At 41.3% G+C, this 27,692-nt stretch overlaps 1 protein-coding gene across 7 annotated transcripts; it reads right to left on the bottom strand.

Annotated features, from left to right (window-relative positions):
- Nucleotides 1–2,686: 2,686 nt before the first annotated feature.
- LOC148014172 (putative mitochondrial adenine nucleotide transporter BTL3) lies at nucleotides 2,687–27,692 on the bottom strand. 7 transcript variants are annotated; one of them, XM_087667354.1, is made up of 7 exons: nucleotides 27,398–27,692; nucleotides 27,168–27,324; nucleotides 26,952–27,044; nucleotides 25,891–26,753; nucleotides 25,276–25,579; nucleotides 3,226–3,738; nucleotides 2,687–3,077 (listed from the first exon to the last, which is right to left on the bottom strand). In XM_087667354.1, exons 4-7 carry the CDS (start codon nucleotides 26,610–26,612, stop codon nucleotides 3,009–3,011), a joined length of 1,608 nt encoding a protein of 535 aa, XP_087523480.1. In that variant the 5' UTR covers nucleotides 26,613–26,753; nucleotides 26,952–27,044; nucleotides 27,168–27,324; nucleotides 27,398–27,692; the 3' UTR covers nucleotides 2,687–3,008. The 7 variants fall into 7 exon arrangements, with proteins under 7 accessions (XP_087523480.1, XP_087523477.1, XP_087523479.1 ...); XM_087667351.1 differs by having other exon boundaries at nucleotides 26,952–27,324; XM_087667353.1 differs by having other exon boundaries at nucleotides 25,891–27,044; nucleotides 27,398–27,691.

Genomic DNA, 27,692 nt, shown 5'->3' on the forward strand with positions numbered 1-27,692 from the left:
AGAGGTCTTCAAGGTGATGTTTTAGGTTTGTACTAGCTTTCCCCTTTTGAAATAATATCGCTTGTTTGTTACTTTAATTTGTGATTGTCTTGAGTACAAATTGTAAGCTTGAAATCAACTTTTGCTAAGGAGTGTTATGTCTGAGAAGGATGCATTCTCGAAAGTGACTATGTACATACACCAATAAAGTGACTATTATGGATTATAACATTCTCGAAAGAAAAGATTCCATATGTGAGAGATTAATGATGAGTTTCAAGGAGATTAGGGACAATGCAGTTTCTGTTCTTGTTAGGTAAGAGGTTCTATATTTGGAAAAAAAAATCACAAGAAAATAGCTTGGTGAGCTGCTAGAGAGGAAAGCTTTGTCAATACAAGGTCCAAGCATTGTCAAGGTTCTTTGCATTGTCATTGACTCCACAAGGTCAGTGAGATTGCACCTTCTCGTCTCAAACGAATGTAGCAAGTCTTTCTTGTTAATATATTTCAACACTGAACACATGAGTGAAGTGTGTTTTGAAAACGCATGCTTTGGTGGCTAATACCCTTCATGACGAGTTGATAAATGTGGCCAACATTTGTTCTACCAACCATGAAGACTTCATTGTTGTAAGCACCCATACTCCATTCCTTTTTTAGACACTTCAATGCAACAAGCACTACATGCCTAGCGTAGTCTTGTTTCCCCTAGGAAATTTCCCCAGCATAGGATTCGAAGATTTTTGTTGATCCCCAAGGAAATTTCCCTAGCATAAGATTCGAAGATCTTTGTTGACCCCCATTCCAACATATCAATGATAAGTAAAACCTTGTGGTGGGAAAAACAATGAGCTTCAAAATCTTAAGAGTTTGACATGCAACAACCAAGCAATAGAACTCACCAATCAATTTTCTTCCTGCTACTCTTAAAGACCCGTTTTGGTTTTGCAAATTCATTAACCCCAATTCCTATTGGGAATCTGTAGTACTTGAAAATACGAGCCCTCAACATTATTCTTCCCTTCGATCCACGTTCCCAACTAGCTATTTGAAGATCCCTTCAATTCACTTCTTTTTCACTCTCTCCTAGCAACTTAATGCGTTGGTGACGTATGCCCAAAAACCATGACCAATCATCCTCCACCTCGTTGGATATTTCTTCCTTACAAGCTTCAATTGTGACTTCAGCCATCTAATTGAATTCAGTTTGCTTAAAACGTCTAGCCTTTGACACCAAAAACTTATGTTGCCCCTCCATCTTTCACAGCTCAAAGAAGCTTAGAGATAAGTGTACAGAAGAATAATTTAAAGGAAGACTATCAAATCAAAGTCATGTTTGGAAGTAACCGCAAGTAGGAGCCAAATACCATCACTCGTATCATCAACCAAGCCTGGCCCAATCCCTCGATGGCTAAGTTCATTGAGGGTGAGAAATGCTTCATTTAGATGTATACCTACCCACCGAGCCCAATTGGAGAGAGACCCATTCGCATGCCACAAATTCTCCTTGCAGCTTAGATGCCACTGAGGAAGCATCGGCATCATCCTAGAGGATTGTGAAGTCTCATTCCAACATGCCTTTCTCAGAACTAAAGTTACCAAGAGTAAGCCACAACCTCTTCCTCATCCTGGAATCATTGTAACCATAACTATTAGTAATATCCAAAGAGTCACCACCCCAGTCACTGCAGACTATTAAAAGTCTATCATCCGAAGAGTTAAAATTCAAGTATGAGATTTCTGCAGCTCCTGATAATAGTAATGCAACTAGACTCTGAACCCCTTTCTCCCCCCACTAAGCAAAGTATAATCTCTTTAAGAGAAAGCTGAACCACTCCTATGATGACATTTGTGCTCCTGGATCCCATCCAACACGTGCAGAAAAACCCATTTCCAAGAGAGGTTCCTCTTAACCTTGCCATTGAGCCCATGGACATCAAATACGGCAAGGTTTATTTGCTCCTGCGCCATTATATTTATCTAACTATCAGTGTTATCCAATGTCGTGAAAATTAAACCAAGTGTTGACCAAAATACCATCCTGTTTGTCTAACCTGTCAGAATTGATTTGAACAACAAAGGCACCCATGGTTCTTTCCTTTATATAATTAAGCCCCATCATAACTCGACAGCATGTGTATTTTAGTATCCATTCCAGGGTACTCTTGATCCAGTTAGTCCAAAGACATTATATTGAGATGCATCAAAGCATCTGCTTTGCCCTTACGAATTATGGCTTTATTCCAAAAATCTTAACTTCTGGTGGTCTAATCCACGTCCTCTCCAGGATGAAGATCTCGTCCTCCTAGCTCCTCACCCAGCCAGCCCTCCTCCTTATCAGCCTTATCAGAGGCTGCAACAATAGCTGCCTATTTGATGATTTCTGCCCAGGAGGATTTGCTTGAGAATGGTTTAGAGGGCCCATTCTCGTCAATTGCATTAGGACTATCCCAAACGTAATGTCCCCATAGCTTGCAATTATAAAGGGCTCTTGTGAATTTGCAGGCCGCAACTGAAAACATATGGATTGCTTGTACACTGTTAACACAACAAAGCACAACTGCATAACACTAAATGCACCTAGACTGCTTATACACGCTTAACAGATTAGAACACAAACCCGTATGAATAGTTTAGAATAGTATTAAGAAAGTTGGAGATGCCACCACAATGACAACTTCCAACCAGATGAACTAATTTACTGATATAGCTGAAAGCCACAATGGTGCAGCCCATAAATAATAGGAAACAGCAATTTGAAATTGTCAGCACCTTTTCAAGCATGCACAATTGCTTATTACATTCCATGAGCCAAAATGGGATATAAAAACAGATCAGCCTGCTGTTCCATTTTTGTGAATTCTGTATGTCACTCGCACAAAAGGGCTTATTCTGTAAGTAGAAACATGTATGTGCAATCAATTGTGGCTGAATTTGATAAGGGTGCATGTTACAAAATCGCAACCCTCCCAGACTCGAGAATATTACCCAGGCAAGAGCATCCCCTGTTAGATAACAGCTATCCTTGCTCAGGAAACTCTCATTATTATTTTCATGCATTCATAAACAAAATAACTGAGTGCTGCAGAAGGTAACACCTGCATTAATAACCGCACTTGTTTAGTACTAGCAATGCAGAGAGAAATACAAAGAGCATCTCCTAAAAATATAGGAAAAGGGAGCAAATGCTAATTGCACTTTCCAACCAAAAAGAGTGATGGTTTGATCATAATTCATGTATAGTACCTGTAAAGAGCTTGGGAGCAGGCCTGAGTACAATGCCCCTACACCTCCCTTTTGTACTAAGTTCCGACAAATTGCCAATGCTCCCAACTTTGAGGCAGCATGTTGCATTTGAAGTTGGCGCCGAACAACTTCAAAAGGATATGTAACAGTCTCTGCACAGATCCCTGCTATTGCTCCATACACCAGAGTTCTTATTGGACCAAGTTCTAGCTGACCGAGGTTCTCAGCTTCATCCTTCAGATCAACCAGTACTGTCCCCTCGCTTTTCCGTTTCACTCTCTCCAACTGAATTCTCCTCCTCAGATCTTCCTGACCTTCACTGGACTGAAGATATGATGTCTTTAAGATATCATAAACTCCATAAAAAACTGCTCCAGAGGGGGCCATACTGATGACTGATGGTAATAAACCTTTGTACAAGGAAAGAAAGCCTTCATTGCGGAGCATATATTGGAAGCAACCAATGACTCCACCCAGATTCTCTCCACCTGGAGCAACTAATCTTGTTCTGATCTGGAAGAAAGGACAATGTAAGAACCCTGAACCATGCGACAAGGTTATCATCCCTTAGCATTCTCAATACACACAAATTAGTCATGACTACTGCATCACATACATTTGCAACCAACAACAAATTTTTAACCATAGCCTGATATTAACATGCAGGCACACAAAAACGTGTGCTCACATGGTGTGTGCATGCATGCATGCACACTGAGTATCAGTTTACAAGGGCTTCACCAACAGTTCCAACTCTTAGTCCAGGGTTTCCACCTGACTATGTTGAATCAGCAAAGCATGTTGGCTCACTCTCTGGCCTGTGCCACTCAGCAGCAGCCCGCAGTTGTTTTGTCTTGGATAACAGCCTTTCAAAACGAGAAAATATAGAGTGGGAGTTCTCAATGTCCTCAATGTGGGGCAATCTCCCAAGAATTTCACAAATAATCACTGGCTGGACAGAGCAAACTGTGTCAAAATAAGTTCAAACTGTACACAATTGGATAAAATTTATCTATGGAAAGGGGTAGCAAACAATTCAAAAGGGACTCACAAAAAGGACATCATTGCCTATAGCCACAAAGACACACGCCACCATATCAATTTGTTTTAGTAGCCAGTGTCCCACACTCCAAGCTTCAAATAAGATATAGTGGCTCATCATCATTGCCTCTTTATCTAACACATCATAGAGCATCACATATACACATTTAATACATCGCATTACACTTTGTCTTGACTCTAACTACAAGTTCGGGTTAGGGTTTCTGCTTCAAAGTAGGGCAATGGTTCAAGGTTTTTTATGAACGTGCAGCACGTGCCGATAAACCCTAATGCATTCACTATTTTCATAAATTTATCCTTCAATTGCATGATGAAATGAGGAACTGCTGTCAGAAAAGTGTGGAGCAACAGAAGCAAAGAGACGGTGCTGATAGATCAAGAACACAAAGAACTTTGAGAGAATAGATTCAGGGAAATGGAATCCATATACCAAGGCTCAAGACAGTGTATAATGGCACAGGCTGAGGACAACCAGCAGAGTGCAGCAGTTTCCCTCTCTCCAAAGAAGCAATGTGCTCATATCTGAGTGATAATGACAGTGAAGGAGAGACTGCCTATAAATAGGCAAAAATAAGTACAACAATGACTAGTTGGCCAGCATTTAATGTGGCCCAAATTACCACTCAGCCAACACTTACCGCACCTAACATAGAAATGAAATGCACTTTGACAGGTCCCAGCACCCAGGATATGTACTCTGCTGACATTTGCAACACTATCCCAAGCTCCCCCCTCCATCGGTTCAACTGTCCTCTAAATGTACACCATAACCCAACTCATGTTGGAATCCTCCATTCTATTTGTTGCAATCACATGCTGCAATATGTTCTAGGAAAGATCCCTTGTCACTCACCAATCTGCATTGTGATATAGCAGCTCATCATACCAACTCTGTAGGGCACAAGGGAGCACTCTTCCACCACAATCGGTGATAGTGCAATTTCATTTCATAGCCCAGTAGCATCTCTTATACATCCTCTCTCTCTTTTTTTTTTCATAAAAGGTAATTGTATTAATTACGAAAAAAAGGTACAAGTTTACATGATTACAAGATACACGATGGCTCTAAGCCACCGTGTGTAAACTGTCAGTACAAAACGCGGACAGAGATACACAAGTCATGGCAAAGACACAGAGGAAATTGCCATATGCCAGGGAAGTAAGTCTTCCCGAGGGAGCAAGTCAGAGTGCCGAATGAGATCTATCTGCCAAAGCCACATCCTCTCTCTCTCTCTCTCTCTCTCTCTCTCTCTCTCTCTCTCAAGTTGTGCATTTTGTTAAGAACCTTACACTTATTGAAAATCCAATCATGGAGATCAAGAAGCACTGCATAGTGGTATACTTTTGAGTGTCTAGTGCTAACGATGTACCAAGGTGCATAGTGATGTACTTCTAAGTGTCTAGTAATGGCCAAAAACCTTGATATGCATCAAAGACAATGTGCGCTAAGACTAGATAATCTATTATAGGTCTAAAGTAAGGATCTACATTGAAAGAAGAGGAATCGAAATGTAGAGTAAAGGTGGGAGGGAAGCATGGGAAATATGAAGGTGAACAAGAAGCACCAAACTCACACTCAAATGAAACAAACAATGAAGGATTACCTTGTGGAACATCTCTGAACATAGAGTTTTCTTCAAGACCATACCAGTACCGGTCTAGATCTCCATGGTGACTTACAATCAGTTCCTACATAACTACATGAGCAATATAGACAAAATCAGACCCTCACAAAAATGGATGTAGGAACCTGCCACTAGGCTTGATTGTGAAGAGTTTGAACTTGCCACTAGGCTTGATTGTGAAGAGTTTGAACTTTCCACTATGCCCTAATTGGATTCCTAGAGAGTGTCTGTATCCCATGAGCACAAACCCACTTGGGAGGGCCCAAACTTTCTATAAATAGGTATGCTGCCCTCCATTCAGCCTTGATCTCGTTTTTGCAGATTTCAAGTATTTCAGCTGGCTGCCCACACCTCGGACGCAAAGGACATCGCAGTCCAAGCTGGCCATTGCTGTCTACAACAATTTGGCGCCTGTTTCTAGCCTACCATGCAATGTTCAAAGCTGATTTCAGTATGGTGACTGTTGTTGGTGGTTTTTCCTGCGTTTTTTGTCTCTCTTGCTGCCTGCGTTTTAGTCTCTCTCTCTGCATCAGATTCAACCTTCCTTGGCTACGTTTGCTGGTGTTCGACATCTGGAGGCTGCCTTGCTACGATTCGGAATCCGTTCAAAGTACAACACTCTCTCTAGCTCATTATCCCTGCCTGATCCTTGAGATACAAGAGTTCGAGGTACAGCATTCATTCACTACATAGTGTGTTTGCGACAAGAGCATTGTATATTCAGCAGTCATCTATTAGTCTGTGCTTTGTCGCAAAGTGTTATTTATGTCTCTATGTTAGGCTATTTCTTAACATGGTATCAAAGCTGAGTTCTCTAAGAGAAACCTAGGCCTTGATCTAAAAGCTCTACACAAGAAGCAGAAACAACACGAGTAGATGACTTCGAGCACTACTTCCACACGACTTCTTACATCCGAGCTAAATCCATTAAAGAATGAGTCGGAGTGAGCCTCACAACTTGCTTCACAAGCTTCCAACACATGGCCACCAGACATTGGACTATCATCGAGTTCCACGACCTTATGAGATCACTACAGAGCTGAGTACCATCTCATTTTGATGTATAAAGCCCAGCAACAAATAGAAGGTAAGTCTGAATTTCACCCTTTAGATTCGGTGCGCCGATCTACTAACCATGAAGGAAGGGTGGAATCTTCACTCAGGATTGGCTATCCGCAAGTGGAAACTGGCATAGAGTACACTCCATTACCTTCATACTTATTCTCTCTGGAGCCAGGTATATCTACCATTTCAAATTCTATTAATGATGATTCCCCTTCTCCTATTGGCAAGGATGATTTTCATAATGAAGGACGTACACAAAACAATTTCTGGTTTATGAGTAACGAGGAAGACATATTTCTTTATGAACTCAAGACTAGGTAAGCTATTGAAACAAGAAACTATAAGTATTCCTTCCTCTACTTTTCCCTCAAACAATTTTACCCTTCAAAGGTCAAAATGAAGTAGGTGTATCTTCATCATCATTATTTCAATTTAATACATTTAATGGACAAAAGCAACCCACATTATTTCCCACATCTACATCTATCACAAATCCATCTAATCTCCGTTCCATCCCACCCTCTTATTCCGCTGCCACATCCTTTTAGCCTCTATTAAGTGCACTGCATGTTGCCTCTCATGTAGAATCATATGTGTTTTCATTCACCACACCGAGAGGTTCTTCAAACTTAGGCACAGCCATTAGGACCTCATCTCTTCCTCAGCTAGGTAGTGTTCCATTTTTTCCTCACACACTTTCGAGATCATTGCAGCCTAGATATTCCCCCCAGTCTCTCCCAAGTGTGGATCAGTTGGTGCCACAATTTGCCTCCATGGCATTACCTAGTGGACTCTCTAGTCATTATGATGTGTCCCAGCTAACATTTGGACAGGGCTTCATGTCCCAATGCCTCCACCTCCACCGGTGCCTTATGGGAACATTCATGTATGATGTTCCAGTGCCTCCGCATCAATCGGCACTCATTGCGTTGGAGCTCAACTGGAGGGGTGAGTAGCAGTTCGAGAAGTGAGTGACGGAGAGAAAATGAGAGAAAGAGAGAGAGAGTACGATTAGATTTGAGTGTACCAACAATATGTTGGTACACAAAGAATAAAATGTATTTATACTTAAGGGGTGCATTTACATGTACAACTGAATAATGTGTGAGTATTATACATGGAGGTGAAAAAGGGTCTTTATCCCAACAACCTCCCATGTAAAGCTCCGATGCGAACCGCTAACCAACTCCCACTAGTCGTACGCAATGCTCATGCTAATAGACTTTTAGTGAAAACATCTACAGGGTTGTCCTATGTTTTAATTTTGGTCAATGTGATTAGACCATCTTCCAGAATCTGTTTGATAAAGTGATATCGCACATCTATATGCTTTGTGCGTGAATGATACATGGCATTCTTAGCTTGATACACAGCACTCTAGCTATCACATCCGAATACTGCAGTACCCATAGACATGCCAAGATCCTTTACAAGTCTGCTCAACCATATAGCTTTCTTAGAAGCTTCAGTAGCTGATATGTATTCAGCTTCAGTAGCTGATATGTATTCAGCTTCACTAGTACTCAATGCTACAATGTTCTGCAATCTGGAACACCAAGAAACGGCCCCACCAACAAATGTAAAGACATACCCGCTAGTGGACCTACGAGTGTCCAAGTCACCTGCCATGTTTACATCACAATAACCCTGCAAACTAAGTGCACCCTGCCCATAGCAAATACACTTTCTTTGTGTCTCCTTTAGGTATCGAGCCAATCCCATCAATGTTGCAAGCAAGGTTATTTCCAAGATATACCTTTCCATAACTGCTTGCATTGAGCATAGCAAAACACTCCAAGCAAGGAGTTACATGGAAAGAGACACCAACGTCTACAATCCAAGTCTGAGTGACACCATCATCAACTGACAAAAGTACATCAATCACATCAGCCTTGGTAACCTGCATATCTTGCATGTGACATATACAAGGGCATCATAATCAACTGCACATAATACATCATCTATATCCAAAAGCTCCTCTATGACTACACTGGAGGCCACATTGGCCTTTTCCTTGCCTTTGGCTGCCTCAAATACATCTGTCTTTTGTCTCCCGCATTCTTCTTTCTCTCTTGTTCCTTCTTGTAATACCTATAATCAGGCTTCTTGTGGCCCTTCCGACCACAGTGATAGCAAGTAATGTCACTCTTTTCCTATCCTTTGCCCTTGCTTCTGTTTCACTATCCAACATTTGCATTTTTCTTTTCAGCCCTGCCTCTTACATTATAAGCTGAGTTGCTGCCTTCTCCACTAGACATACATCTAATTTCTTCATTCAAGATTGAGCCCCTCACCCCATCATATGAGAGATTGGGGTTATTACTGAGAGAAACTGTCACAAGGATGTGAAAATTTGATGTTTTGCTTATGTTTAATTGACATTTGATTAAAGGATTAATCAAATGTGCAATCAAAAGATGCACATGTGTTGCACATGTGGGATGCAAGCTACTTTTTCACAATTAAAGGCCGAAGGACCCTATGAAAAAGATAGGTGTCGAAGGCAAAAGTTGTAACAAGTTACACTTGTTAGATTCTAAGTGAACTATGGTATTAGTTTGCCCCTAGGACCATTATTGACCATTAAGTGTCAGTGGTGACACTAGGGACTAAGCATTAATTAATGGATTAATGCATGTCCAAGGGTCAATTAATGCATGGGACCACTTTGGGTTGCAAATGGCCTAGCCAATTAATTTTTGGATGGGCAAGGTCAATTTTCTGGGCATGGATTAAGGGCTGAATTAATTTTCAGAATTAATTAATTCTGAAAATTAATTAAATTGCTGGAAATTGCTGAAAATGGATTAAGAAAGCTGCCACTTGGCAAAACTTTCACGTGCAAGTGGGGGAAAGGCTTTTTTCATTTTGGAGCGGTTGGGAAGAGGTGTTGGACTGATGCTGCCAGCTTTTGGGGCCATTTCCCAACCATTGGAGACCATTTTGGTAATGGAGATTGCATATTCTTGACCTTGGGAAGCTGGCAATTGCTGCTGATGCACTTTCTCCTGAAGATCACAATCTTTGATGCTCCTATTGTTGTTGATGCATCCGTTAAGGGCTGGTACAGCAGGGCAGCAACTCATTTTGATCAGTTCTTCGCAACAAATCTCAGAATTTTCTCTCTACGGCATTCTCTCATCTCCTTCAGCCTATGCTCAGCAATTCTTAGACATTTGGAGGAGATCTCAGCCATTTTTGGTGGGCTGATCTGTAATTTCTGCAGTAAACCCTAATTTACAGCAGAAATTAGGGTTAGCAATTCTTAGCCATTCAGAGGAGATCTCAACCATTTTTGGTGGGCTGATCTATAATTTCTGCAGTAAACCCTAATTTACAGCAGAAATTAGGGTTTAGCAGCCACCTTGGGATCCGTGCCATAGATTGAAGGCTCAAGGGACTGAAATCAGTAGCTGATAATTGAAGATTATCAAGGGATTTCAAGAGCCAGCCCATCCCAAATTGATTTGGGGCAGCATTCGGCCAGCCAAGGGTCAAATTGGAAAAGAAGTCCTGGGTGAATCAAGGGGCAAATGACCCAAAAGGCTTGCTGGTCATTTATGACAGCAAGAGCAATTGGTTAGCAAGAGGAGATTGAAGAATCTCAAGTTGTACTCCTTCCAATTGAATGAAAGCTAAAGAAATACCGCAAGGGGCGTCAGTTTTGGGGCCAACAGAGAGTCTACTGTCCAAGAATGTTATGGTAAAGTGTGTATTTCATTTTATGTGCATTTATTTATTGCTGTAATTAACTCTTAAATCAGGTTATCACCACCCATTCCAATAAGAAAGGCTGGTTTCAAAAACCACCAAGGTCTTCCAAGAATCAGGCAATGTCATGATCAAAAAGATCGCCCTCAACTTATCATCAAAATCCAAATTTGCATCCCTGAGCTGATTTAAAATGCCAGTAAATGCACTCAAGTGCTCAATTGTAGGCTTTGACTCATCCAATCGCATATTCACCAACTTGCGCATTAAATGCACAGGTGTGGTGATCTCATGGGTAGTTTTCAGCTTCTCCCAATTTCCATAACCTATATCTAAACCCTTAATGTCTGTCAAAATGTCATCAGTGATACCCAACTTAATGTAAGCCACAGCCTTTTTGTTGACTCTCGCCCAATCTGCATCAAACATTTGTGCGGGTTTATCTTCCTGCAAAGCATCCTCACAATCCTTTAGGAATAATATGCCCTACATACGGTCTTTCGAAAGGTCAAAACCATGACCACCAAACCGTTTGATTTCCATCAAACTCTTGATGTCTGAATTAGAAGAAGTTGCAGCCATTTTATCATGAACACAAGAGTAAATGCCCTAGACTGTAGAAGCACAGGCTGATGTTGGGAATAAAGGCCTTGTGCCTTTAAATGTGCTCAGGTGTGAACACACCCTCAGCACTTGTACTTACACATATATATCTATCTAAAAACCTGAAGGTACACACTCGTCATTGTACCTAAAAACGTGCACACTCAGAGGCTTTGCTCTCACCCACTCTCTCTTTCTCTCTCGCTGCACATAAAGACTGACTATCTCGATCTTCGTGCCTAACCCGTCACTACAAACTGGTATCAAAGCCATTAGGTTCTGTGCGCTTCTCGAGATCTAACAAGACCAGCAGACAACAGGAGTTCTTGACGACCTGTGTGTCAGGCCAAGGCAAAAGACCACGTGCGCAGAGGGTGACCAGTGTGGCAACTGGGCAACGGGGTCCAGCGACCAAGGAACCGGCGTTACGCTGAAAACCAGCGGAGACTAGGAAACCAGCATTCATGGCGTGCGACAATCAGGGCGAGTTGAGGAGGAGACAACAGGACTAACGAAGGTCAAGTCGACGGGCAGGCAAGCTAACGACATACGCTGTACAGGTTAGCCATGACCAAGCAACGCCAGCGAAATCAGTTATTGCGACAGTCGACAGGGGTTTTCCAAGTGACGCAAGTCTGACAATGCGGGGATCCAGGTCACGTGATGTGACTAGCAAGTCAACGGGATCACAAATTATTTTTTTTTCCTTCAAAATTCTTCTTGAATTGTCCCTTGGCCTGACGAGGGTTCACGCACATAAGCAGAGAATTCAGATTTGTGCATATTTTGGCCCAAAAATTTGGGGCTTTTCTCGAAATTGGGGTTTGTGATGCAGAGCAGGATCATTTATCTCAAAAATTGCAGAAATTTCTGGCATTTTGTCCCCGACATTTGGGGCTTTTCATGTAGATACACGAATCGGGCTGAAATTTACCCAATTTCTTGACATTGATGCACATTGGACCCCATGCAATTTGGGGCTTTTGCAGTTTGGGCAAAATCTATACAGCATTTGGTCAATATATGTACATGCAGGTTAAATTCCATGCAATTTGGACATCAACACTAAGTAAAATTTGGGGGTTTTGCTGAAATTGCTCTATTTTGGCAAAATTGGCATGTTCTATGCATGGCAGAGAAAATGCAGATGTGTGGTTGATGCTTTGAGCACAAAAATTTTGGGGCTTTTGACCATTCGTGTCAAATTTTATGCCCGTGGGTACATGTACAACAGAAATTGCTGCTAAAATTTGGGATTTCTCATGTAATGTGATACATATGTCCTTGAAACAGCTGTAATCAGTTGTGAAATGCTGTAGCACATGGTTTGGTGCCTCTGAAAATTTAATTACAGATCTGAAATCTGTGCTTCTAAGTGGTCATCTATTGCTGGTTGGTACTTGTTTGTACCTTGGTCACTTGGGTGACAGTTTGGGCCTGCATTTGCTGATTTTTTGGTCACATTTGGGCTGAAAATCATGGCTGGCAGCAGTGGCATCAGTGACAGCAGTAATCTCATACACATAAAGAAGCTTGAAGGAGCACATAACTTTGCAGTTTGGCAAAAGCAGTGCTACAATATCCTATTGCAAAAGAAGCAGGCAAAGCTGATTAAAACCAAAGGGGCAAAGCCCACGGACATGAAACACGAAGATTAGGATGAGTTAAATGAGCTTGCACGCTCAACCACCATCGAGCTATCGATTTCTGATGCATTGCTGCTTAACATTGAAGGTTTGGATTTTGCATATGCTATATGGACTCCACTGGAAGAACTGTATGAACAGAAGAGTGATACAAGCAAAGTGTATTGGCTGAAAAAGCTTATGGATTTGCGTATGAAAGAGGATACAGCAATGTGTACTCACTTGAGTGAGTTTAACTCCATTTTCAGCCAACTAGTTGCCTTGAAGTTCTTGATTGATGAAGAATCTAAGGCTACGTTCCTACTTTGCACTCTTCCAGAGAGTTGGGATACATTCAGGACTGCTATGAGCAATTCAAATGTGATCCTTTTGTATGTTGATGTAGAGAGGACTCTACTCATGGAAGAAATGAATCAGCAAAACAATGCATCCAGTAAGTCTTCCAGTGCTTTGCATACTAGGGGCAGATTACAGCAGAAAGGCAAATATGATAGCAAGGGACGCAGTAAATCACGCGGCAAAGATGCTAAATGCCATCATTGTGGCAAGAAGGGTCACTTTATACGTGACTGCTACAAATGGAAGAAAGACAAAGCAAAGGGCAAGAAAATAGATGATAGCAAGGAAGAGAAGAAAGACAGTTAGTCTAAGAAGAGCAGTGTCAAAATTGAAGAGGTGAATGTATAACTCATGACAGTGATAGTGGGAGTGACGTACTCTTTGTCTCTTCACACTTTGGTGCACATGTTTTACTTGCAGATACAAATGATGACATGCATACCTAGATTCTTGATTCAGGTGCTTCCTTTCATATCACCCCTCGTCGTGAGTGGTTCTCCGCCTATACAGGGGGCCGACACGGTGTTGTCCATCTCAGGGACAGCTGTGCATGTGACATTGTAGGTATTGGCAGTGTGCAGTTGCAGTTTCAGCATGGCTTTGTCTTCACACTTCATCATGTACGGCATGTACCTTAGCTCAAGAAGAGCTTGATTAGCACAAGGCAGCTAGATGATGATGGTTTTCATACCACCTTTGGTGATGGAAAATGAAAGATCTGTAAGGGATCTAGGGTTATTGCTAGAGGTTGCAAGAGTGATACTTTGTATCCACTTCATGTATCTAGCGTGCGTGACCATGTTGTTGCCGTGACCGAACAACCAAGCGTTTCTTTGTGGCATGGCCGGTTGGGACACATGAGTCAAACAAGAATGAAAGTGCTTTCTCGTTTGGGTTACTTGCCTTGTCTTCATTATGCTGATTTTGAGCATTGTGATCATTGTATTTATGGCAAACATGTACAAACGTCTCAGAAAAAGTGGTTTTCTTTGAAATCTTCTTCTCTAGAGTTAATACATTTGGATGTATGTCAGATGCCAGGATTATCTTTAGGGGGAAAGAAATATTTTGTCACCTTTGTCGATGATGCTACACGAAAGGTATGGGTTTATCCTATTCATAGCAAGGATGAAGTGCTTGACAAGCTTAAAAATTTCTTGGCATTGGCTGAAAATCAAACAGATAAGACACTAAAGTGTCTTCACTCTGACAATGGTGGGGAATATATGTCCAAGGCTTTTCAAGTTTGTGACAGCAAAGGGATAAAGAGGGAGCTCACTACCTCTCATAATCCACCCCAAAATGGAGTTGCAAAGCGTATGAATCAGACCATACAGGATAAGGTCCATACAATGTTGTCTCATGTTGCATTAACCCATGGTTTTTGGGCAGAGGCTATTATGACAGTCGTTCACTTAATTAATCGGTCACCAAACAGGTCTTTGGGGAGGGGAGTTCCCCAAGAAGTGTGGTCGAGCAAGCCACCTTCATATGCTCATCTGAAAGTGTTTGGCTGCGAGGCTTTTGTGCACATTCATAAAGAAAAACGCAGCAAACTTGAGCCAAAGTCTTGTAAATGCATTTTCCTAGGATATGGTGACGAGGGTGAAATGGGACATAGATTGTGAAATCCCAAGAAAAGGAAAATAGTACGCAGCAATGATATTATCTTCCGGGAAGATCACATGCATAAACAGCCTGAAAAGATTGAGGAAGTCCGTAGGGTTGTATTCCGAGAAGAAATACCTTTTGGACAGCAAAATGTGCCCGCTGTACAGCAGCAAATACATGCTGTAAATGAACCTGTAAATGCAGAAAATGATGCCGGAAATGATCAGCCAGCTATTGCCAATGATAATGAGCCACTACATGTGCAGGAACAGCCAAGACAGCAAGGAGTTAATGCTGATTTTCAGGCTCAAATGCCAGGACAGCATGCTGAAAATGGAAATTTGCAGGAACAGCCAGCAAACAATGTTCATTGGGTTAGGAGATCGTCTAGGGCTACTAGACAACCTGACAGATTTGTTCCTGGTGGAAACAATGTGCCTGATTGTGTCATGTTAACAGACTATGGTGAACCGTCTTGCTTTAAGGAAGCAATGGACAGACACGACAACAAGAAATGGTATAACGCCATGTTGTCTTGTCAGAAATGGAATCTCTTGAGAAAAATGGCACTTGGGACTTGGTGCAGTTGCCTAAACGGCGGAAAACACATCCATGTAAATGGGTGTACAAGATGAAGGTCACTTCTAGTTCCTCACCAAAGTACAAAGCAAGATTGGTTGCAAAGGGGTACAAGCAGGAACATGGAATTGACTTTGATGAGATTTTCTCTCCTATAGTCAAGATGACTACATTGAGAACCATTTTGGGCTTGGTTGTAGGTGAAGATATGGAGCTCATACAGATGGATGTAAAAACTGCGCTTTTACATGGTGATCTACATGAAGACATATATATGCAATAGCCTGAAGGGTTTGTGGAAAAAGGGAAAGAAAAGATGGTATGTAAACTCAAAAGGAGTTTGTATGGGCTGAAACAAGCACCAAGAGAATGGTATCACAAGTTTGATACATTTATGCAATCTCAAGGTTTCCATAGAAGTCAAGTGGATCACTGCTTGTACACCAAGAAGGCAACAAATGGCAGCCTGATTATCTTGGTCTTGTATGTAGATGACATGTTGATTGTTGACAGGGATACTCATGCCTTGAACTCACTAAAGCAAAGTCTTCATGGCAGCTTTGACATGAAAGATCTTGGTGATGCAAATCACATTCTTGGCATGCGAATACTCAAAGATAGGTCGAAAGGATTACTCTATCTATGTCAACAGGAGTATATCTCCAAGGTTTTGTAGCATTTCAATATGGAGGGGGAAAAACCAATTGGGGGGGTTCCATTGCCTCCATATGTGAAACTCGGTGCAGAGGACAGCCCTACATCTGATGATGAGAAGGCTGAAATGGCCAAGATACCATATGCTTCAGCTGTTGGCAATTTGATGTATGCTATGGTTGCTGCATGTCCTGACATTGCCTTTGCAGTGGGAGTGGTTAACAGATACATGGAAACCCTTGGCAAGAAGCATTGGGATGCAGTGAAAGATATTATGAGATACCTCAAAGGCACAAAGGAGTTATGCATCTGCTTTGGGAAGCAGAAGGCATCTGTTGTTGGCTTTACGGATGCAAACTATGCTAATCATGCAGATTGCAGGAAGTCCACTTCTGAGTATGTGTTTACTTTCACAGGAGGAGCAATCTCTTGGATCTCCAGGCTACAAAAGTGTGTTGCATTGTCTACTACAGAGGTAGAGTATGTGGTTGCCACTGAGGCATGCAAGGAGGCTTTATAGCTTTCACGTTTGGTAGGAGAGCTTGGCATCACAAAGTTACCTGATCTCCATTGCGATAGTCAGAGTGCTATCATGCTAGCACGGAATCCTGTCTTTTATGCAAAGACAAAGCACATACAGGTGAAGTATCACTTCATTAGAGATGTACTTGACAGCAAGAGCATTGAGCTTGTCAAAGTGCATACAGATGATAATCCTGCAGACCTTCTCACGAAGGGTCTTCCACCAGAACGGTTTACTCATTGCCGACAAATGATGGGAGTTGGATAGATATATGTATTTCAGCTTTGTATATACCTAGACTTAGCTGATTCTTTTCTCCTCTTAAGGCACATTGCCTTTAGGTGGGAGGTTGTTGGGAATAAAGGCCTCGTGCCTTTAAATGTGCTCGGGTGTGAAGACACCCTTAGCACTTATACTTACACATATATATCTATCTAAAAACCTAAAGATACACACTCATCATTGTACCTAAAAACGTGCACACTCTTTGCTTTGCTCTCACCCACTCTCTCTGTCTCTCGCTGCGCGTAAAGACTGACTGTCTCGATCTTCGTGCCTAACCCATCACTATAGCTGAACCAGCAAATACACTTGCTCTTTCTCAAACAGTAATAAATCTCTGCTGTTTGTACATGAACCAGCCACCACACGAGTAAAAACTGCAAAAATTTACCAAATTCTGCACAAAGCCCCAAAATTTCAGGTCCAATAGGGCATAAATGTCAGCCAATCTGGCCCAACTGAGCAAAATTCTACCAATGCATAAAAAGCCCCAGTTTTTCGGGGTCCAATGTCAGGAAATTTTACTCAAAAGAGAGAAATTCCGACAAATTTGGCAAAATCCCCAATTTGATTGAGGTCAACACTCACAATGTCTGCAATTTCTGACCTGAATGCCGCTGCCAAGCATAGAAGGGGTTAAATCTAAGAAAAGACCCCAAATTTTTGGGCTCGAATTCGCATAGAATTAACAATTGTGCTTTCACGCACGAACCCGCGTCAATGGAAAGGAATGAGAGACATTCAGAAATTTCAGTCTTTAAAAAAATGATTTCTATTTTAAAAAAACGAAACAGGAAAGGGGTCCGTTGACCCACCATCTGAGTTTGTGACATGTCAGCATCATATCGCTTGCCCACCCCATGCTGGTCACGCTGGTGCTTAGTCGCTAGCGTGTTGCATCTGGTGCCCGCGTGCCTTGCAAGTCGTGACTGCTGGTCATGTTGGCGCCCATTGCCCCGTCATTGCTGGTCTGCAGCGTCACGCCTACCCAACCAGTCACGACACCTGCTAGTCGCCACACGCCTGCTGCCTCACGCCTGCTACTGCCCATCACCACACAACCCAATCCACTGCACATCACACACACAGCAGCTGTACGTCTACCTGTGGACATCGTAAGCTTGACTTGTTCGTGAGCTTGACTTGTTCGCAAGCTGACCGTCGCCTATTAGTCAATGATCTCATGAAGCGCACACAATCTGTGCTCTGATACCAGTTGTTGGAGCTCAGCTGGAGGGGTGAGCAACAGTTCAAGTGAGAGTGACGTAGAGAGAGAGAGAGAGAGTACGATTAGATTTGAATGTACCACCAACATGAGAGTGACGTAGAGAGAGAGAGAGAGTACGATTAGATTTGAATGTACCAACAACATGTTGGTACACAAAGAATAAAATGTATTTATACTTAGGGGATATAAGGGTGCATTCACATGTACAACTGAATAATGTGCGTGCAATATACACCGAGGTGAAAAAGGCCCTTTATCCCAACACACTGGACACTCACAGTCTATTTCTGCCTGTCCACCTCTTCCCTCTCCTTATCAAACACCTCCACCACCACCACCATCATTTTATTCTCCACATCCATCTTACCTCGCATTTCCGACACCTCATGGTTCTATCTCCTCTTCTGCCAAGCATGCATTCAATGACAATACTTTTTTTAATGTGTCAAACTTTGCAACTTGGTCGAACTTGATGAGACATGTCATTGACTCACAGAACCTATGGGATCTTGTGCAAGGATTGGAACCCCAACCCGATCCCGCACTTGTTCCATATGAGGTCGTCCGCTCATGGAAGGCTAGGAATGTCTCCACTAATATCGAGTTGATACAAGGCTTATTACATGAGTTTCATTCTCAACTTCAGCATTTTGACTTAGTATCAGAGCAATGGGCACACTTAACTGATCACTATGCGGCTCGAGATAGGACACATCGAATAAATCTTGACAATGAGCTTCAGAACTTCAAAATCTCTGACCGAGATGACTTGAAAGTTAAGTTGGCTGAGTACATAGCAGCTAAGAAACACATTTCTTTTAGATTGAAACTTACGAAACGTTTCTTAAAGTAAGAAACGTTTTTTAGAGTTAAAAACGTGGGGGGTTTTTTTGTGAGTTAAAATCCAAAACATAGTTTTTTTAACAAAAACAATTGGGCAATGTTAAACATGATGATGATGATGATGTGTAATGACTCGTGAGGGCTCAAGATTTTAGATAAGAGAGTGATTTTTTTGTGATTTTTTTGTGATTTTGTTTAATTATTAAACTTTTGCAATTTAGTATCTATTCTTGTCTTAAGAGTTGATTATTATACGACTTTAGTCTCATTTATGAGTTATTTATGGTATATTATGATTCATTCTCGATTTTGGCATTTTGTCACTTTGTTTTGAAATGAGAATCATGATGTTGCAACTTGACTCAATCCATATAGTCGATAGGCTATTTACATATTTATTTCAATTTTCTTTGTATGATATATATGAATCATAATGTTTGAGTTCTAAACCATAGTATAGCTTGTCCAAAGACTAACTTTGACATAAGTGACAAATCAATAATGGATCATGGATATGTAACACATTATTCTCAATTGACTCTATTATCACTCAAGCTCAATCGGTCATTCTTTGTTTAAGAGAGAGTTCCATAGAGATTGTCACAAGGATGTGAAAATTTTATAATTTTCTTATGTTTAATTGACATTTGATTAAAGGATTAATCAAATGTGCAATTAAAAGACGCACATAAAGTTGTGACAAGTTACACTTCTTAGATTCTAGGTGAATTTTGGTATCAATTTGCCCCTAGGACCATTAATTGACCATTAAGTGTCAATGGTGACACTAGGTACTAGGCATTAATTAATGGATTAATGCTTGTCCAAGGGTCAATTAATGCATAAGACCACTTTGGGTTGCAAATGGCCTAGCCAATTAATTTTTGGATGGGCAAGGTCAATTTTCAAGACATGGATTAAGAGCTGAATTAATTTTCAAAATTAATTAATTCTGAAAATCAATTAAATTGCTGGAAATTGCTGAAAATGGATTAAGAAAGCTGCCACTTGGCAAAACTTTCCCATGCAAGTGGGGAAAAGGCTAAATAGGGCTGAAGGGAGAGCGAAATCTCGTTTTTTCATTTTGGAGCTGTTGGAAAGAGGTGTTGGACTGTTGCTGCCAGCTTTTGGGGCCAATTCCCAGCCATTGGAGACCATTTTGGTGATGGAGATTGCATATTCTTGACCTTGGGAAGCTGGCAATTGCTGTTGATGCACTTTCTCCTGAAGATCACAATCTCTGATGCTCCTATTGTTGTTGGTGCATCCGTTTAGGGCTGGTACAGTAGGGCAGCAGCTGATTTTGATCAATTCTTTGCGACAAATCTCAGAATTTTCTCTCTCTACAGCATTCTCTCATCTCCTTCAGCCTATGCTTAGCCATTCTCAACAATTCTTAGCCATTCGGAGGAGATCTCAATCATTTTTGGTGGGCTGATCTGTAATTTCTGCAGTAAACCCTACTTTACAGCAGAAATTAAGGTTTAGCAGCCACCTTGGGATCCGTGCCAGAGATTGAAGGCTCAAGGGACTGAAATCAGCAGCTGATAATTGAAGATTATCAAGGGATTTCAGAAACCAGTCCATCCCAAATTGATTTGGGGCAGCATTTGGCTAGCCAAGGGTCAAATTGGAAAAGAAGTCCTGGGTGAATCAAGGGGCAAATGACCCAAAAGGCTTGCTGGTCATTTATGACAGCAAGAGCAATTGGTTAGCAAGAGGAGATTGAAGAATCTCGAGTTGTACTCCTTCCAATTGAATGAAAGCTAAAGAAATACCGCAAGGGACGCCAATTTTGGGGCCAACAGGGTGTCTACTATCCAAGAATGTTATGGTAAAGTGTGTATTTCATTTTATGTGCATTTATTTATTGCTGTAATTAACTCTTAAATTAGGTTATCACCACCCATTCCAAGAAGGAAGGCTGGTTTCAGAGGTTTAGAACCTCTTTCCCTGGTCAAAACTATTAGAAATCCTTATATAAAAAAACCCGTGTTTCTTATTTTACCCCCTCTTTAAAGAAACTTACGAAACACATTTCTAATGTTTCGTTTCTAAATGTTTCTGACGTTTCTAGCTGCTATGGCTGAGTATCAGCGTCTCCTTGCAGAATTCTCCACTACAGGCACGCCTAAGTTCTCTAACGATCAAGTCACATTGTTTCTTAACAAGTTGCCGCGTAAATACTTAAATTTTGTGCAGCAAGTGGTTTCTTTGTCCAATTTACCCACATTCTATGAATTTAAGTATCAGCTATTGCATTATGCACGGCTATTCAAGAAAGGTTAAATCTGATACAAACGGCAGTCCGAGAGAGAGAGAGAGAGAGAGAGAGAGAGAGAGAGAGAGAGAGAGAGAGAGAGAAACTAAAAATGCAGGTGAGGAGAGAGAAAGACTAAAAACACTAGCGCAGGAGAGCGAAAATAGTAAACGAAGGCTGCAAGAGAGAGAAAGACAAAACGCATGAAAAACCAGCAACAGCAATCAACATGCTGAAATCACCTCTGAACAATGGTGGTAGGCTGGAAACATGCACCAGACTGTCGTAGACAACAATGTCTAGCTTGGATCGCGATGTCCTCCGCGTCTGAGGTGTGGGCAATAAGCTGAAATACCTGAAATCTGTAAAAACAAGATTGAGACTGAATGGAGGATAGCATACCTATTTTATAGAAAGTTTGGTCCCTCCCAAGTGGGTTTGTGCTTATGAGATACAGACACTCTCTAAGAACACATTTCTTTTTAAATAAACAAGGTTTCTTACTTGATTAAGCATGTTTTGGGGCTGTTCAAGTGAAGCTAATGCATTTTTAGCTCAACGCCCCCTCTCAAACCCAATAACAATGCCACGAGAAATAGGCCAACCAAGCCCTTTTTTTTTCCTTTATCTTCTACCCCAAAGCATTCCACCCCAAAGCAGCCAAAGCATCAAACAAAGGGTACGCGTTGACTGCCCAGTGGTCTACTAAGACTACAAAGGCGATGGTTATCTTACCAAGGGAGCCCAAGTGATCACCCCAAAGAGACTAGAGCATCAGACAAAGGATGCACGTCAACTGCCCAATGGCCTACCAAGTCCTGCAAAGGCGGATGCAATCAACAATGAACCCTTTTTTTTTAAAGGGCTTTGTAGTTTGGATAGATGTAAGATTAAGCGAGGATTGTAAACCAATTTTCATCCTATTGAGTATCCATGTCTCAAACAGAAGAGTGATAAGCGATGGTCAGATCCAAGACCTTCACAAAAACAAGCAAACTATCTCTACCATTACTAGGTCTCGATGAAGAAAAAAAATGGCTAAATTGTGGGTGACACAAATATAGCAAATATATGAAGCAAGCAAAATAAGCACAGCAAGCAAGCAAGCTAGGGAGAATTTCCTTGGAGACTGCCATGTGCAATGCCACGAATGGTGGATCTAGAGTCTACCACTCCAAAAGACCGAAAAATATAAATGCACACAAATGCATATTTACATAAATAAAATGCCAATACATGGGGTAATGCAAAAGGAGATGCAAGATGTCATGCTTATGCAAAATGCAATGCAACGGTACCACTTAGATAGTGCCCTCGCACGAGAATTGTCTACTTGCTCAAGTGTCCTTTTACAATCGTGTCATCCTAACAATGCGGATGACGTTACAAATGTCCATAAATACAATATAAAAGAATAAATGAATGAATGAATGTCTAAAAACTGTAAGCATTATCATTGTCACTATCAAGAGAAAAAGCCGCCCCCTCTCAAATTAGAAGGAAAAGCAAGAGAGAAGCATCTTCTCCCCACCAATTTAAAGTAGGGAAGGATATACCCAAGCCAATCCTAGGTAAAAGATACTGAAGAATCAACTGGTTGACTGCTTTGGTCAAAATGTTTGCAAAATTATCCGATGAAGGCACAAACTCCAGGTGAATAGTGCCTAGCTCGACCTGCTCTCTAGAAAAGTAAAAGTGGACTCCCACATGCGGCATCCGTGGTGTGATGATCGGATAGCCCACAAGAGCAATGGCACTCTGGTTATCACAATAGACAATGATGGGAGAGTCACACGGGAAGTGAAGCACCACTAGTAAGCTCCTCAAATAGATGGCCTCGGTGGTGCCATCGAAGAGAGCCCTATACTTGGCCTCAACCATGGAATCTTAAATGTAACACTAAGCATTATCTTGATTTTCACGATGGCAGCAGAATCTGAACCTGTGATGAGTAAGTCATCAATGTACAACAAGATGTAGCTAGCCCCCTCGTGGCACCGTTCTTGAGCCTGGGAGAGGGTGTTGAGCTAAAAATACATTAGCTTTGCTTAAACAATCCCAAAACGTGCTTAATTAAGAAAAAAACCTTTTTTATTTAAAAAGAAATGCGTTCCTAGAGAGTGTTTGTATCCCATAAGCACAAACCCTCTTGGAAGGGCCCAAACTTTCTATAAATAGATATGCTGTCCACACCCTAGACGCAGAGGACATCGCAGTCCAAGTTGGCCATTGTTGTCTACAACAGTCTGGCAGCTATTTCCAACCTACCACACACTGTTCGGAGCTGATTTCAGTATGCTGACTGCTACTGCTGGTTTTTCTTGCGTTTTTAGTATTTCTCTCTCCTCACCTGCGTTTTTAGTCTTTCTCTCTCATGGACTGCCATTTCCATCAAATTCAGCCTTCCTTGGCTACGTTTGCTAGTTTTCGATATCCAGAGCCTGCCTTGCTACGATTTGGGATCCGTTCAAAGTACAACACTCTCTAGCTCATTACCCTTGCCCTGATCCTTGAGATACAGGAGTTTGAGGTATAGTATTCATTCACTATATAGTGTGTTTGCTGCATGAGCATTGTATATTCAATAGCCAGATCATTTCATTCTCTCTCTATATTCATTGTCTCTAAGTTACCCTAACCCTAACTATGTTCTTCTATCAATCTATGCTTTGTCGTACAGTGTTATTTGTGTTTCTGTATTAGGGTATTGCTTCACAACACCAGCTCTAATACCATATGCTAGGCTTTGCACAAAGAAAACATAGAATTTACCAACACAACTAGAACACAAATAACTCAGACAATAACGCAATAAACACAAATCCTAAACACAAAACACAAAATGCAAAAATATAAACATAAATAGAGAAGAAAAAGAACTCTAAAGTGAATGAGTCTATGCTCTAAATGAATGAGAGAATGTACAAAATACTCAAGGACAGAATTGTCCAACAACCAATGGCTCTTGTGGGAGCGGGACAAGGGAGGTGTCAATGTGTGTCATCCATCACAGACAGATCCCAAGTGCAAGAACTACCAGTGAAAGTAGAGACTGATCAAGAAAATTGTTGAAAACACAAAAACGACCTACTATAGATGCAAACACAAATTAGGCCGATGTTGAAAATGGAAGGGCTGCAAGTTGAAAACCAAAATAGTCTCTCAAGTTGGAACTAATGAAGACAGCAATGTAACTGCTTGAAAATGATGGCAGCTCATCACCGACAGCAATGGGAGACTAGGCGTTAGTTGTAGACCACTTAGCAACAATCACTAGAGGCTGGACAGATATAGTGGAAGAGGACTGATGGCCAAAGCCTACAAGACGAGGATGGGCTGAATAGTGGGCAACCTGTCTATTTATAGATGCAGAAGGATCCTTCCAAATTAGGGTTTTGCTTATGGAACACAAAAACTCTCTAGGACCACACACCATTAAATGAAAGTTTTGGTAATTTGCATAATTTGGGGCTGTTTTAAAGAGCTTAATCAGTTTGTAATGCATTTTTAGCTCAACAATCTCATCCCTTAATCTGCATAGAATCCAAAACATCCACATATGCATAGGTATCTCAAAAAGGAATAAGAACATTTAACAAGAGAGAGTAATTGGAGACATGAGAAAACAAAAGATTGAAGAAAAGAAATCACCTACTACATGAAAATCCAACATACTATGTAAGCATAACTCATTTATGCTTGAATATAAACATGATTCTCAAAAAACACCTATCATATTTTGTACCATCTGCATACTCGCATTGACATACTTAAACTCAAACCTACCCACAAAACAAAAACTAGCATTGGTCTCAACAATCTCGTTAAAACATGATTCTCAAAATACGAAGTCATATTTTGTACCACCTGCACACCCATATTGACGTTCTAAAACTCAAACCCACATAAGAAACAAAAATTAACATTGGTCTCCACAATCTAGTGGCTAATTAGAGAGCACTGAATCGTTCACAACAGAAACAATGGTAATATCCAAAATGACTTGAAAAGATACTTACTGTATCCATTGGAAAGCAAAGCAATGTAGCAGAAATGCCAGAAAAAGCTCCAGCAATAAACCTTTCAAAGTTTGTAGCCTTCTCTCTTCCTGTTATTTCCAATAATTGTTTCCTGTAAATATCATAGCAAAAAAAATTGACAGCTTTGAATGGTGCCGTCCGCAACAGATTTACAGTATTTCCTTTCCAGAAACCCCCAACTCCTTCAGTCACTACAATGACATGTATTATTTCCAGTACATTATGCTGAGCACCACGGACCATGTACTCTAATTTCAGTCGCTCAAGTGGAGCTACAAAGGTCCTGCAGAAATAAGATGACAAGTTAATAATCAGCATAAGTCACTGCAATTACTTAGAGATAGGACATCACACCCTAACTGGCAAATAAATACAAGTAATTTCCACAATAAAACAAAAAGGGCACCCCATGTTGAAGTTTCTCAAGCAGATCATTTTTTTAAAGCTGTAGAAGCTCAAGAAAATGGGTGCCATATTTGATTCGAAAGCTTGCGGCACAACATTCTATTTGAAAATACCAAGAAAAGGAAAATACATGTTTTCCTAGCAAAACCAGATTTACAATAAATTGACTTGGAAGAATTGAGACAAGACCTTGACACAATTGCAGATATAGCTCCTGCTAATAGATGCTTTGCTGTATTGATGACAGGATTTTTCAAATTAGCTTTTTTAACCCTTTTTTCTGACTTTCCCTGCTCAGTGGGCACTTCAGTGGTGCTTAACAATGGAGCATCCATTGAGCTGCCCTCAACATTGACCTTGTCAGAGACTAAACTCGCCTCAGCGTGTGACAAATCCATCTTTTCCACGCCCCTGATCTCCCTTCCTGATAACCCAACAGAGCACAACAGGTTTGTGTTGTAGCATTGCCTTTGCTGCTTTGAATAGAGCAGTCCTTCACCCAGTGAAAAACCATTGATGATGCTGTCATTACTTCCAGGTGAAAAATCCTGTTTTGCATGTAGAGAGCTAGCCCACAGGGACATGAACGACGTGAAGCCATGTGAAAACAATCTTTTACAGGACTCAACTGCTGTCCCTGAAAATGCTGCAAAGCCCACTTGCAGATCATATGTCAAAGTAGAGGGATTTTTGTTAGATAAAAATGAAGGAACACAGGTATCTGACTCCAGAGAAAACTGCTCCAAAACACGAGAATTGCTTGAGGCATTTGAAGGGCTCTCGCTTCCAAGTTCAGGAAAAGGTACAAAACTGATGCGTGCAAGAGAGACCGCATTTGCAGATGATGGCAAGTTCTTACAGTTATTCGTCCAAGGTGGATCATGAATAGCTGGAAGTGAGTGAAAATGCATGTTGGTTGTCAAAAGCACTCACTCCCCACTACCATTTGTAATGCTGTGGAGCTGCTTTGTAATCCCATAACCGTGATAGGTTCAATATATCCTTTTACAAAAGAATCACAAACAAGGGATATCAAGGTACAGAATGGAAGCCTGCCATCCCACCCCCAAGAAAAAACATGAAAATGGGTTAAGATAGCTCAGGCTAGCTTGACCATAGAAGACATGTTTGAGCGTGATAACTTTCTTTTTCACAAGCATGAAAATTGCTTGCTTTCTCCCTGATCCAGGGACAGTTGCAGAGAAAGGCCAAATTTTGTATCCAAAGAGAAAACATCAACTGATTCTTACCCCAATTTAAGCGCTAAATATTCATCACGATACTAGCATAAATCACCATAGCAGGAAGGAAGACCTTTAATGAAACTTCAGCATGTCTGTAGTCTGAATTGGAAGCATTGGACATTCACTAACAATCCCAACAGAAATTGATCATATTTACAAAAGGGAGAGGCACTACAAACAGCTAACCCTAGATTTTTCATTCACAAGAGAGAGTACCGAAACCTGGAGAAGGGGTCTCCCAACGAAGGCTATGGAAGAGGAAGGGAGCGGAGGGGGCGGGGAAGGGGAAGGGGAAGGGGAAGGGGGGGGGAGGGGGAGGGATAGCAGGCCCTCACAGATATGCGGAACTGATAAAGATACGCCGCTAGGACAGCAGAACCTATTGCAGTTATGAGAATCACTGAGAATGGAGGGGACTTCTTTGATTTTTGAGAGAAATGCAGCGAGCTTACCCACATTGAAGCAGGAGAAGCGCCTTGGCAAGGGCCCTGATTCGATGAAAGTATCGCAAACTAGACTGAGACTCTCTCTCTCTCTCTCTCTCTCTCTCTCTCTCTCTCAATTCAGAGAGATCTCAATTCAGAAAGAGAACATTCCCCTGCGCAAAAAATCACAGACGACGATCAAACAACAACAAATTCCCATCCATTTCGTTTATCACGCTTTGTTTTCTTGTCTGTTTGTTTGTCTGCGACATACTGACAAAACCCTCTCCCATTTATTCATTGTTAGGCCCTCAACACATTG

The sequence above is a fragment of the Lygodium microphyllum genome, chromosome 25 (genome assembly GCF_053477565.2).
Source record: "Lygodium microphyllum isolate KBCC chromosome 25, Lygodium_microphyllum_v1.1.10, whole genome shotgun sequence".
NCBI lineage: Eukaryota > Viridiplantae > Streptophyta > Polypodiopsida > Schizaeales > Lygodiaceae > Lygodium > Lygodium microphyllum.

Excerpts from the sequence above, each read along its gene's own strand:
- LOC148014172 (XM_087667355.1), bottom strand. The coding sequence starts at position 26,612 with ATGCATTTTCACTCACTTCCAGCTATTCATGATCCACCTTGGACGAAT. Across the intron at positions 25,580-25,890 it reads ATATCTGCAATTGTGTCAAG|GACCTTTGTAGCTCCACTTG; the intron begins GTCTTGTCTCAA and ends TTATTTCTGCAG. Across the intron at positions 3,739-25,275 it reads TTTGCTTTCCAATGGATACA|ATCAGAACAAGATTAGTTGC; the intron begins GTAAGTATCTTT and ends CCTTTCTTCCAG.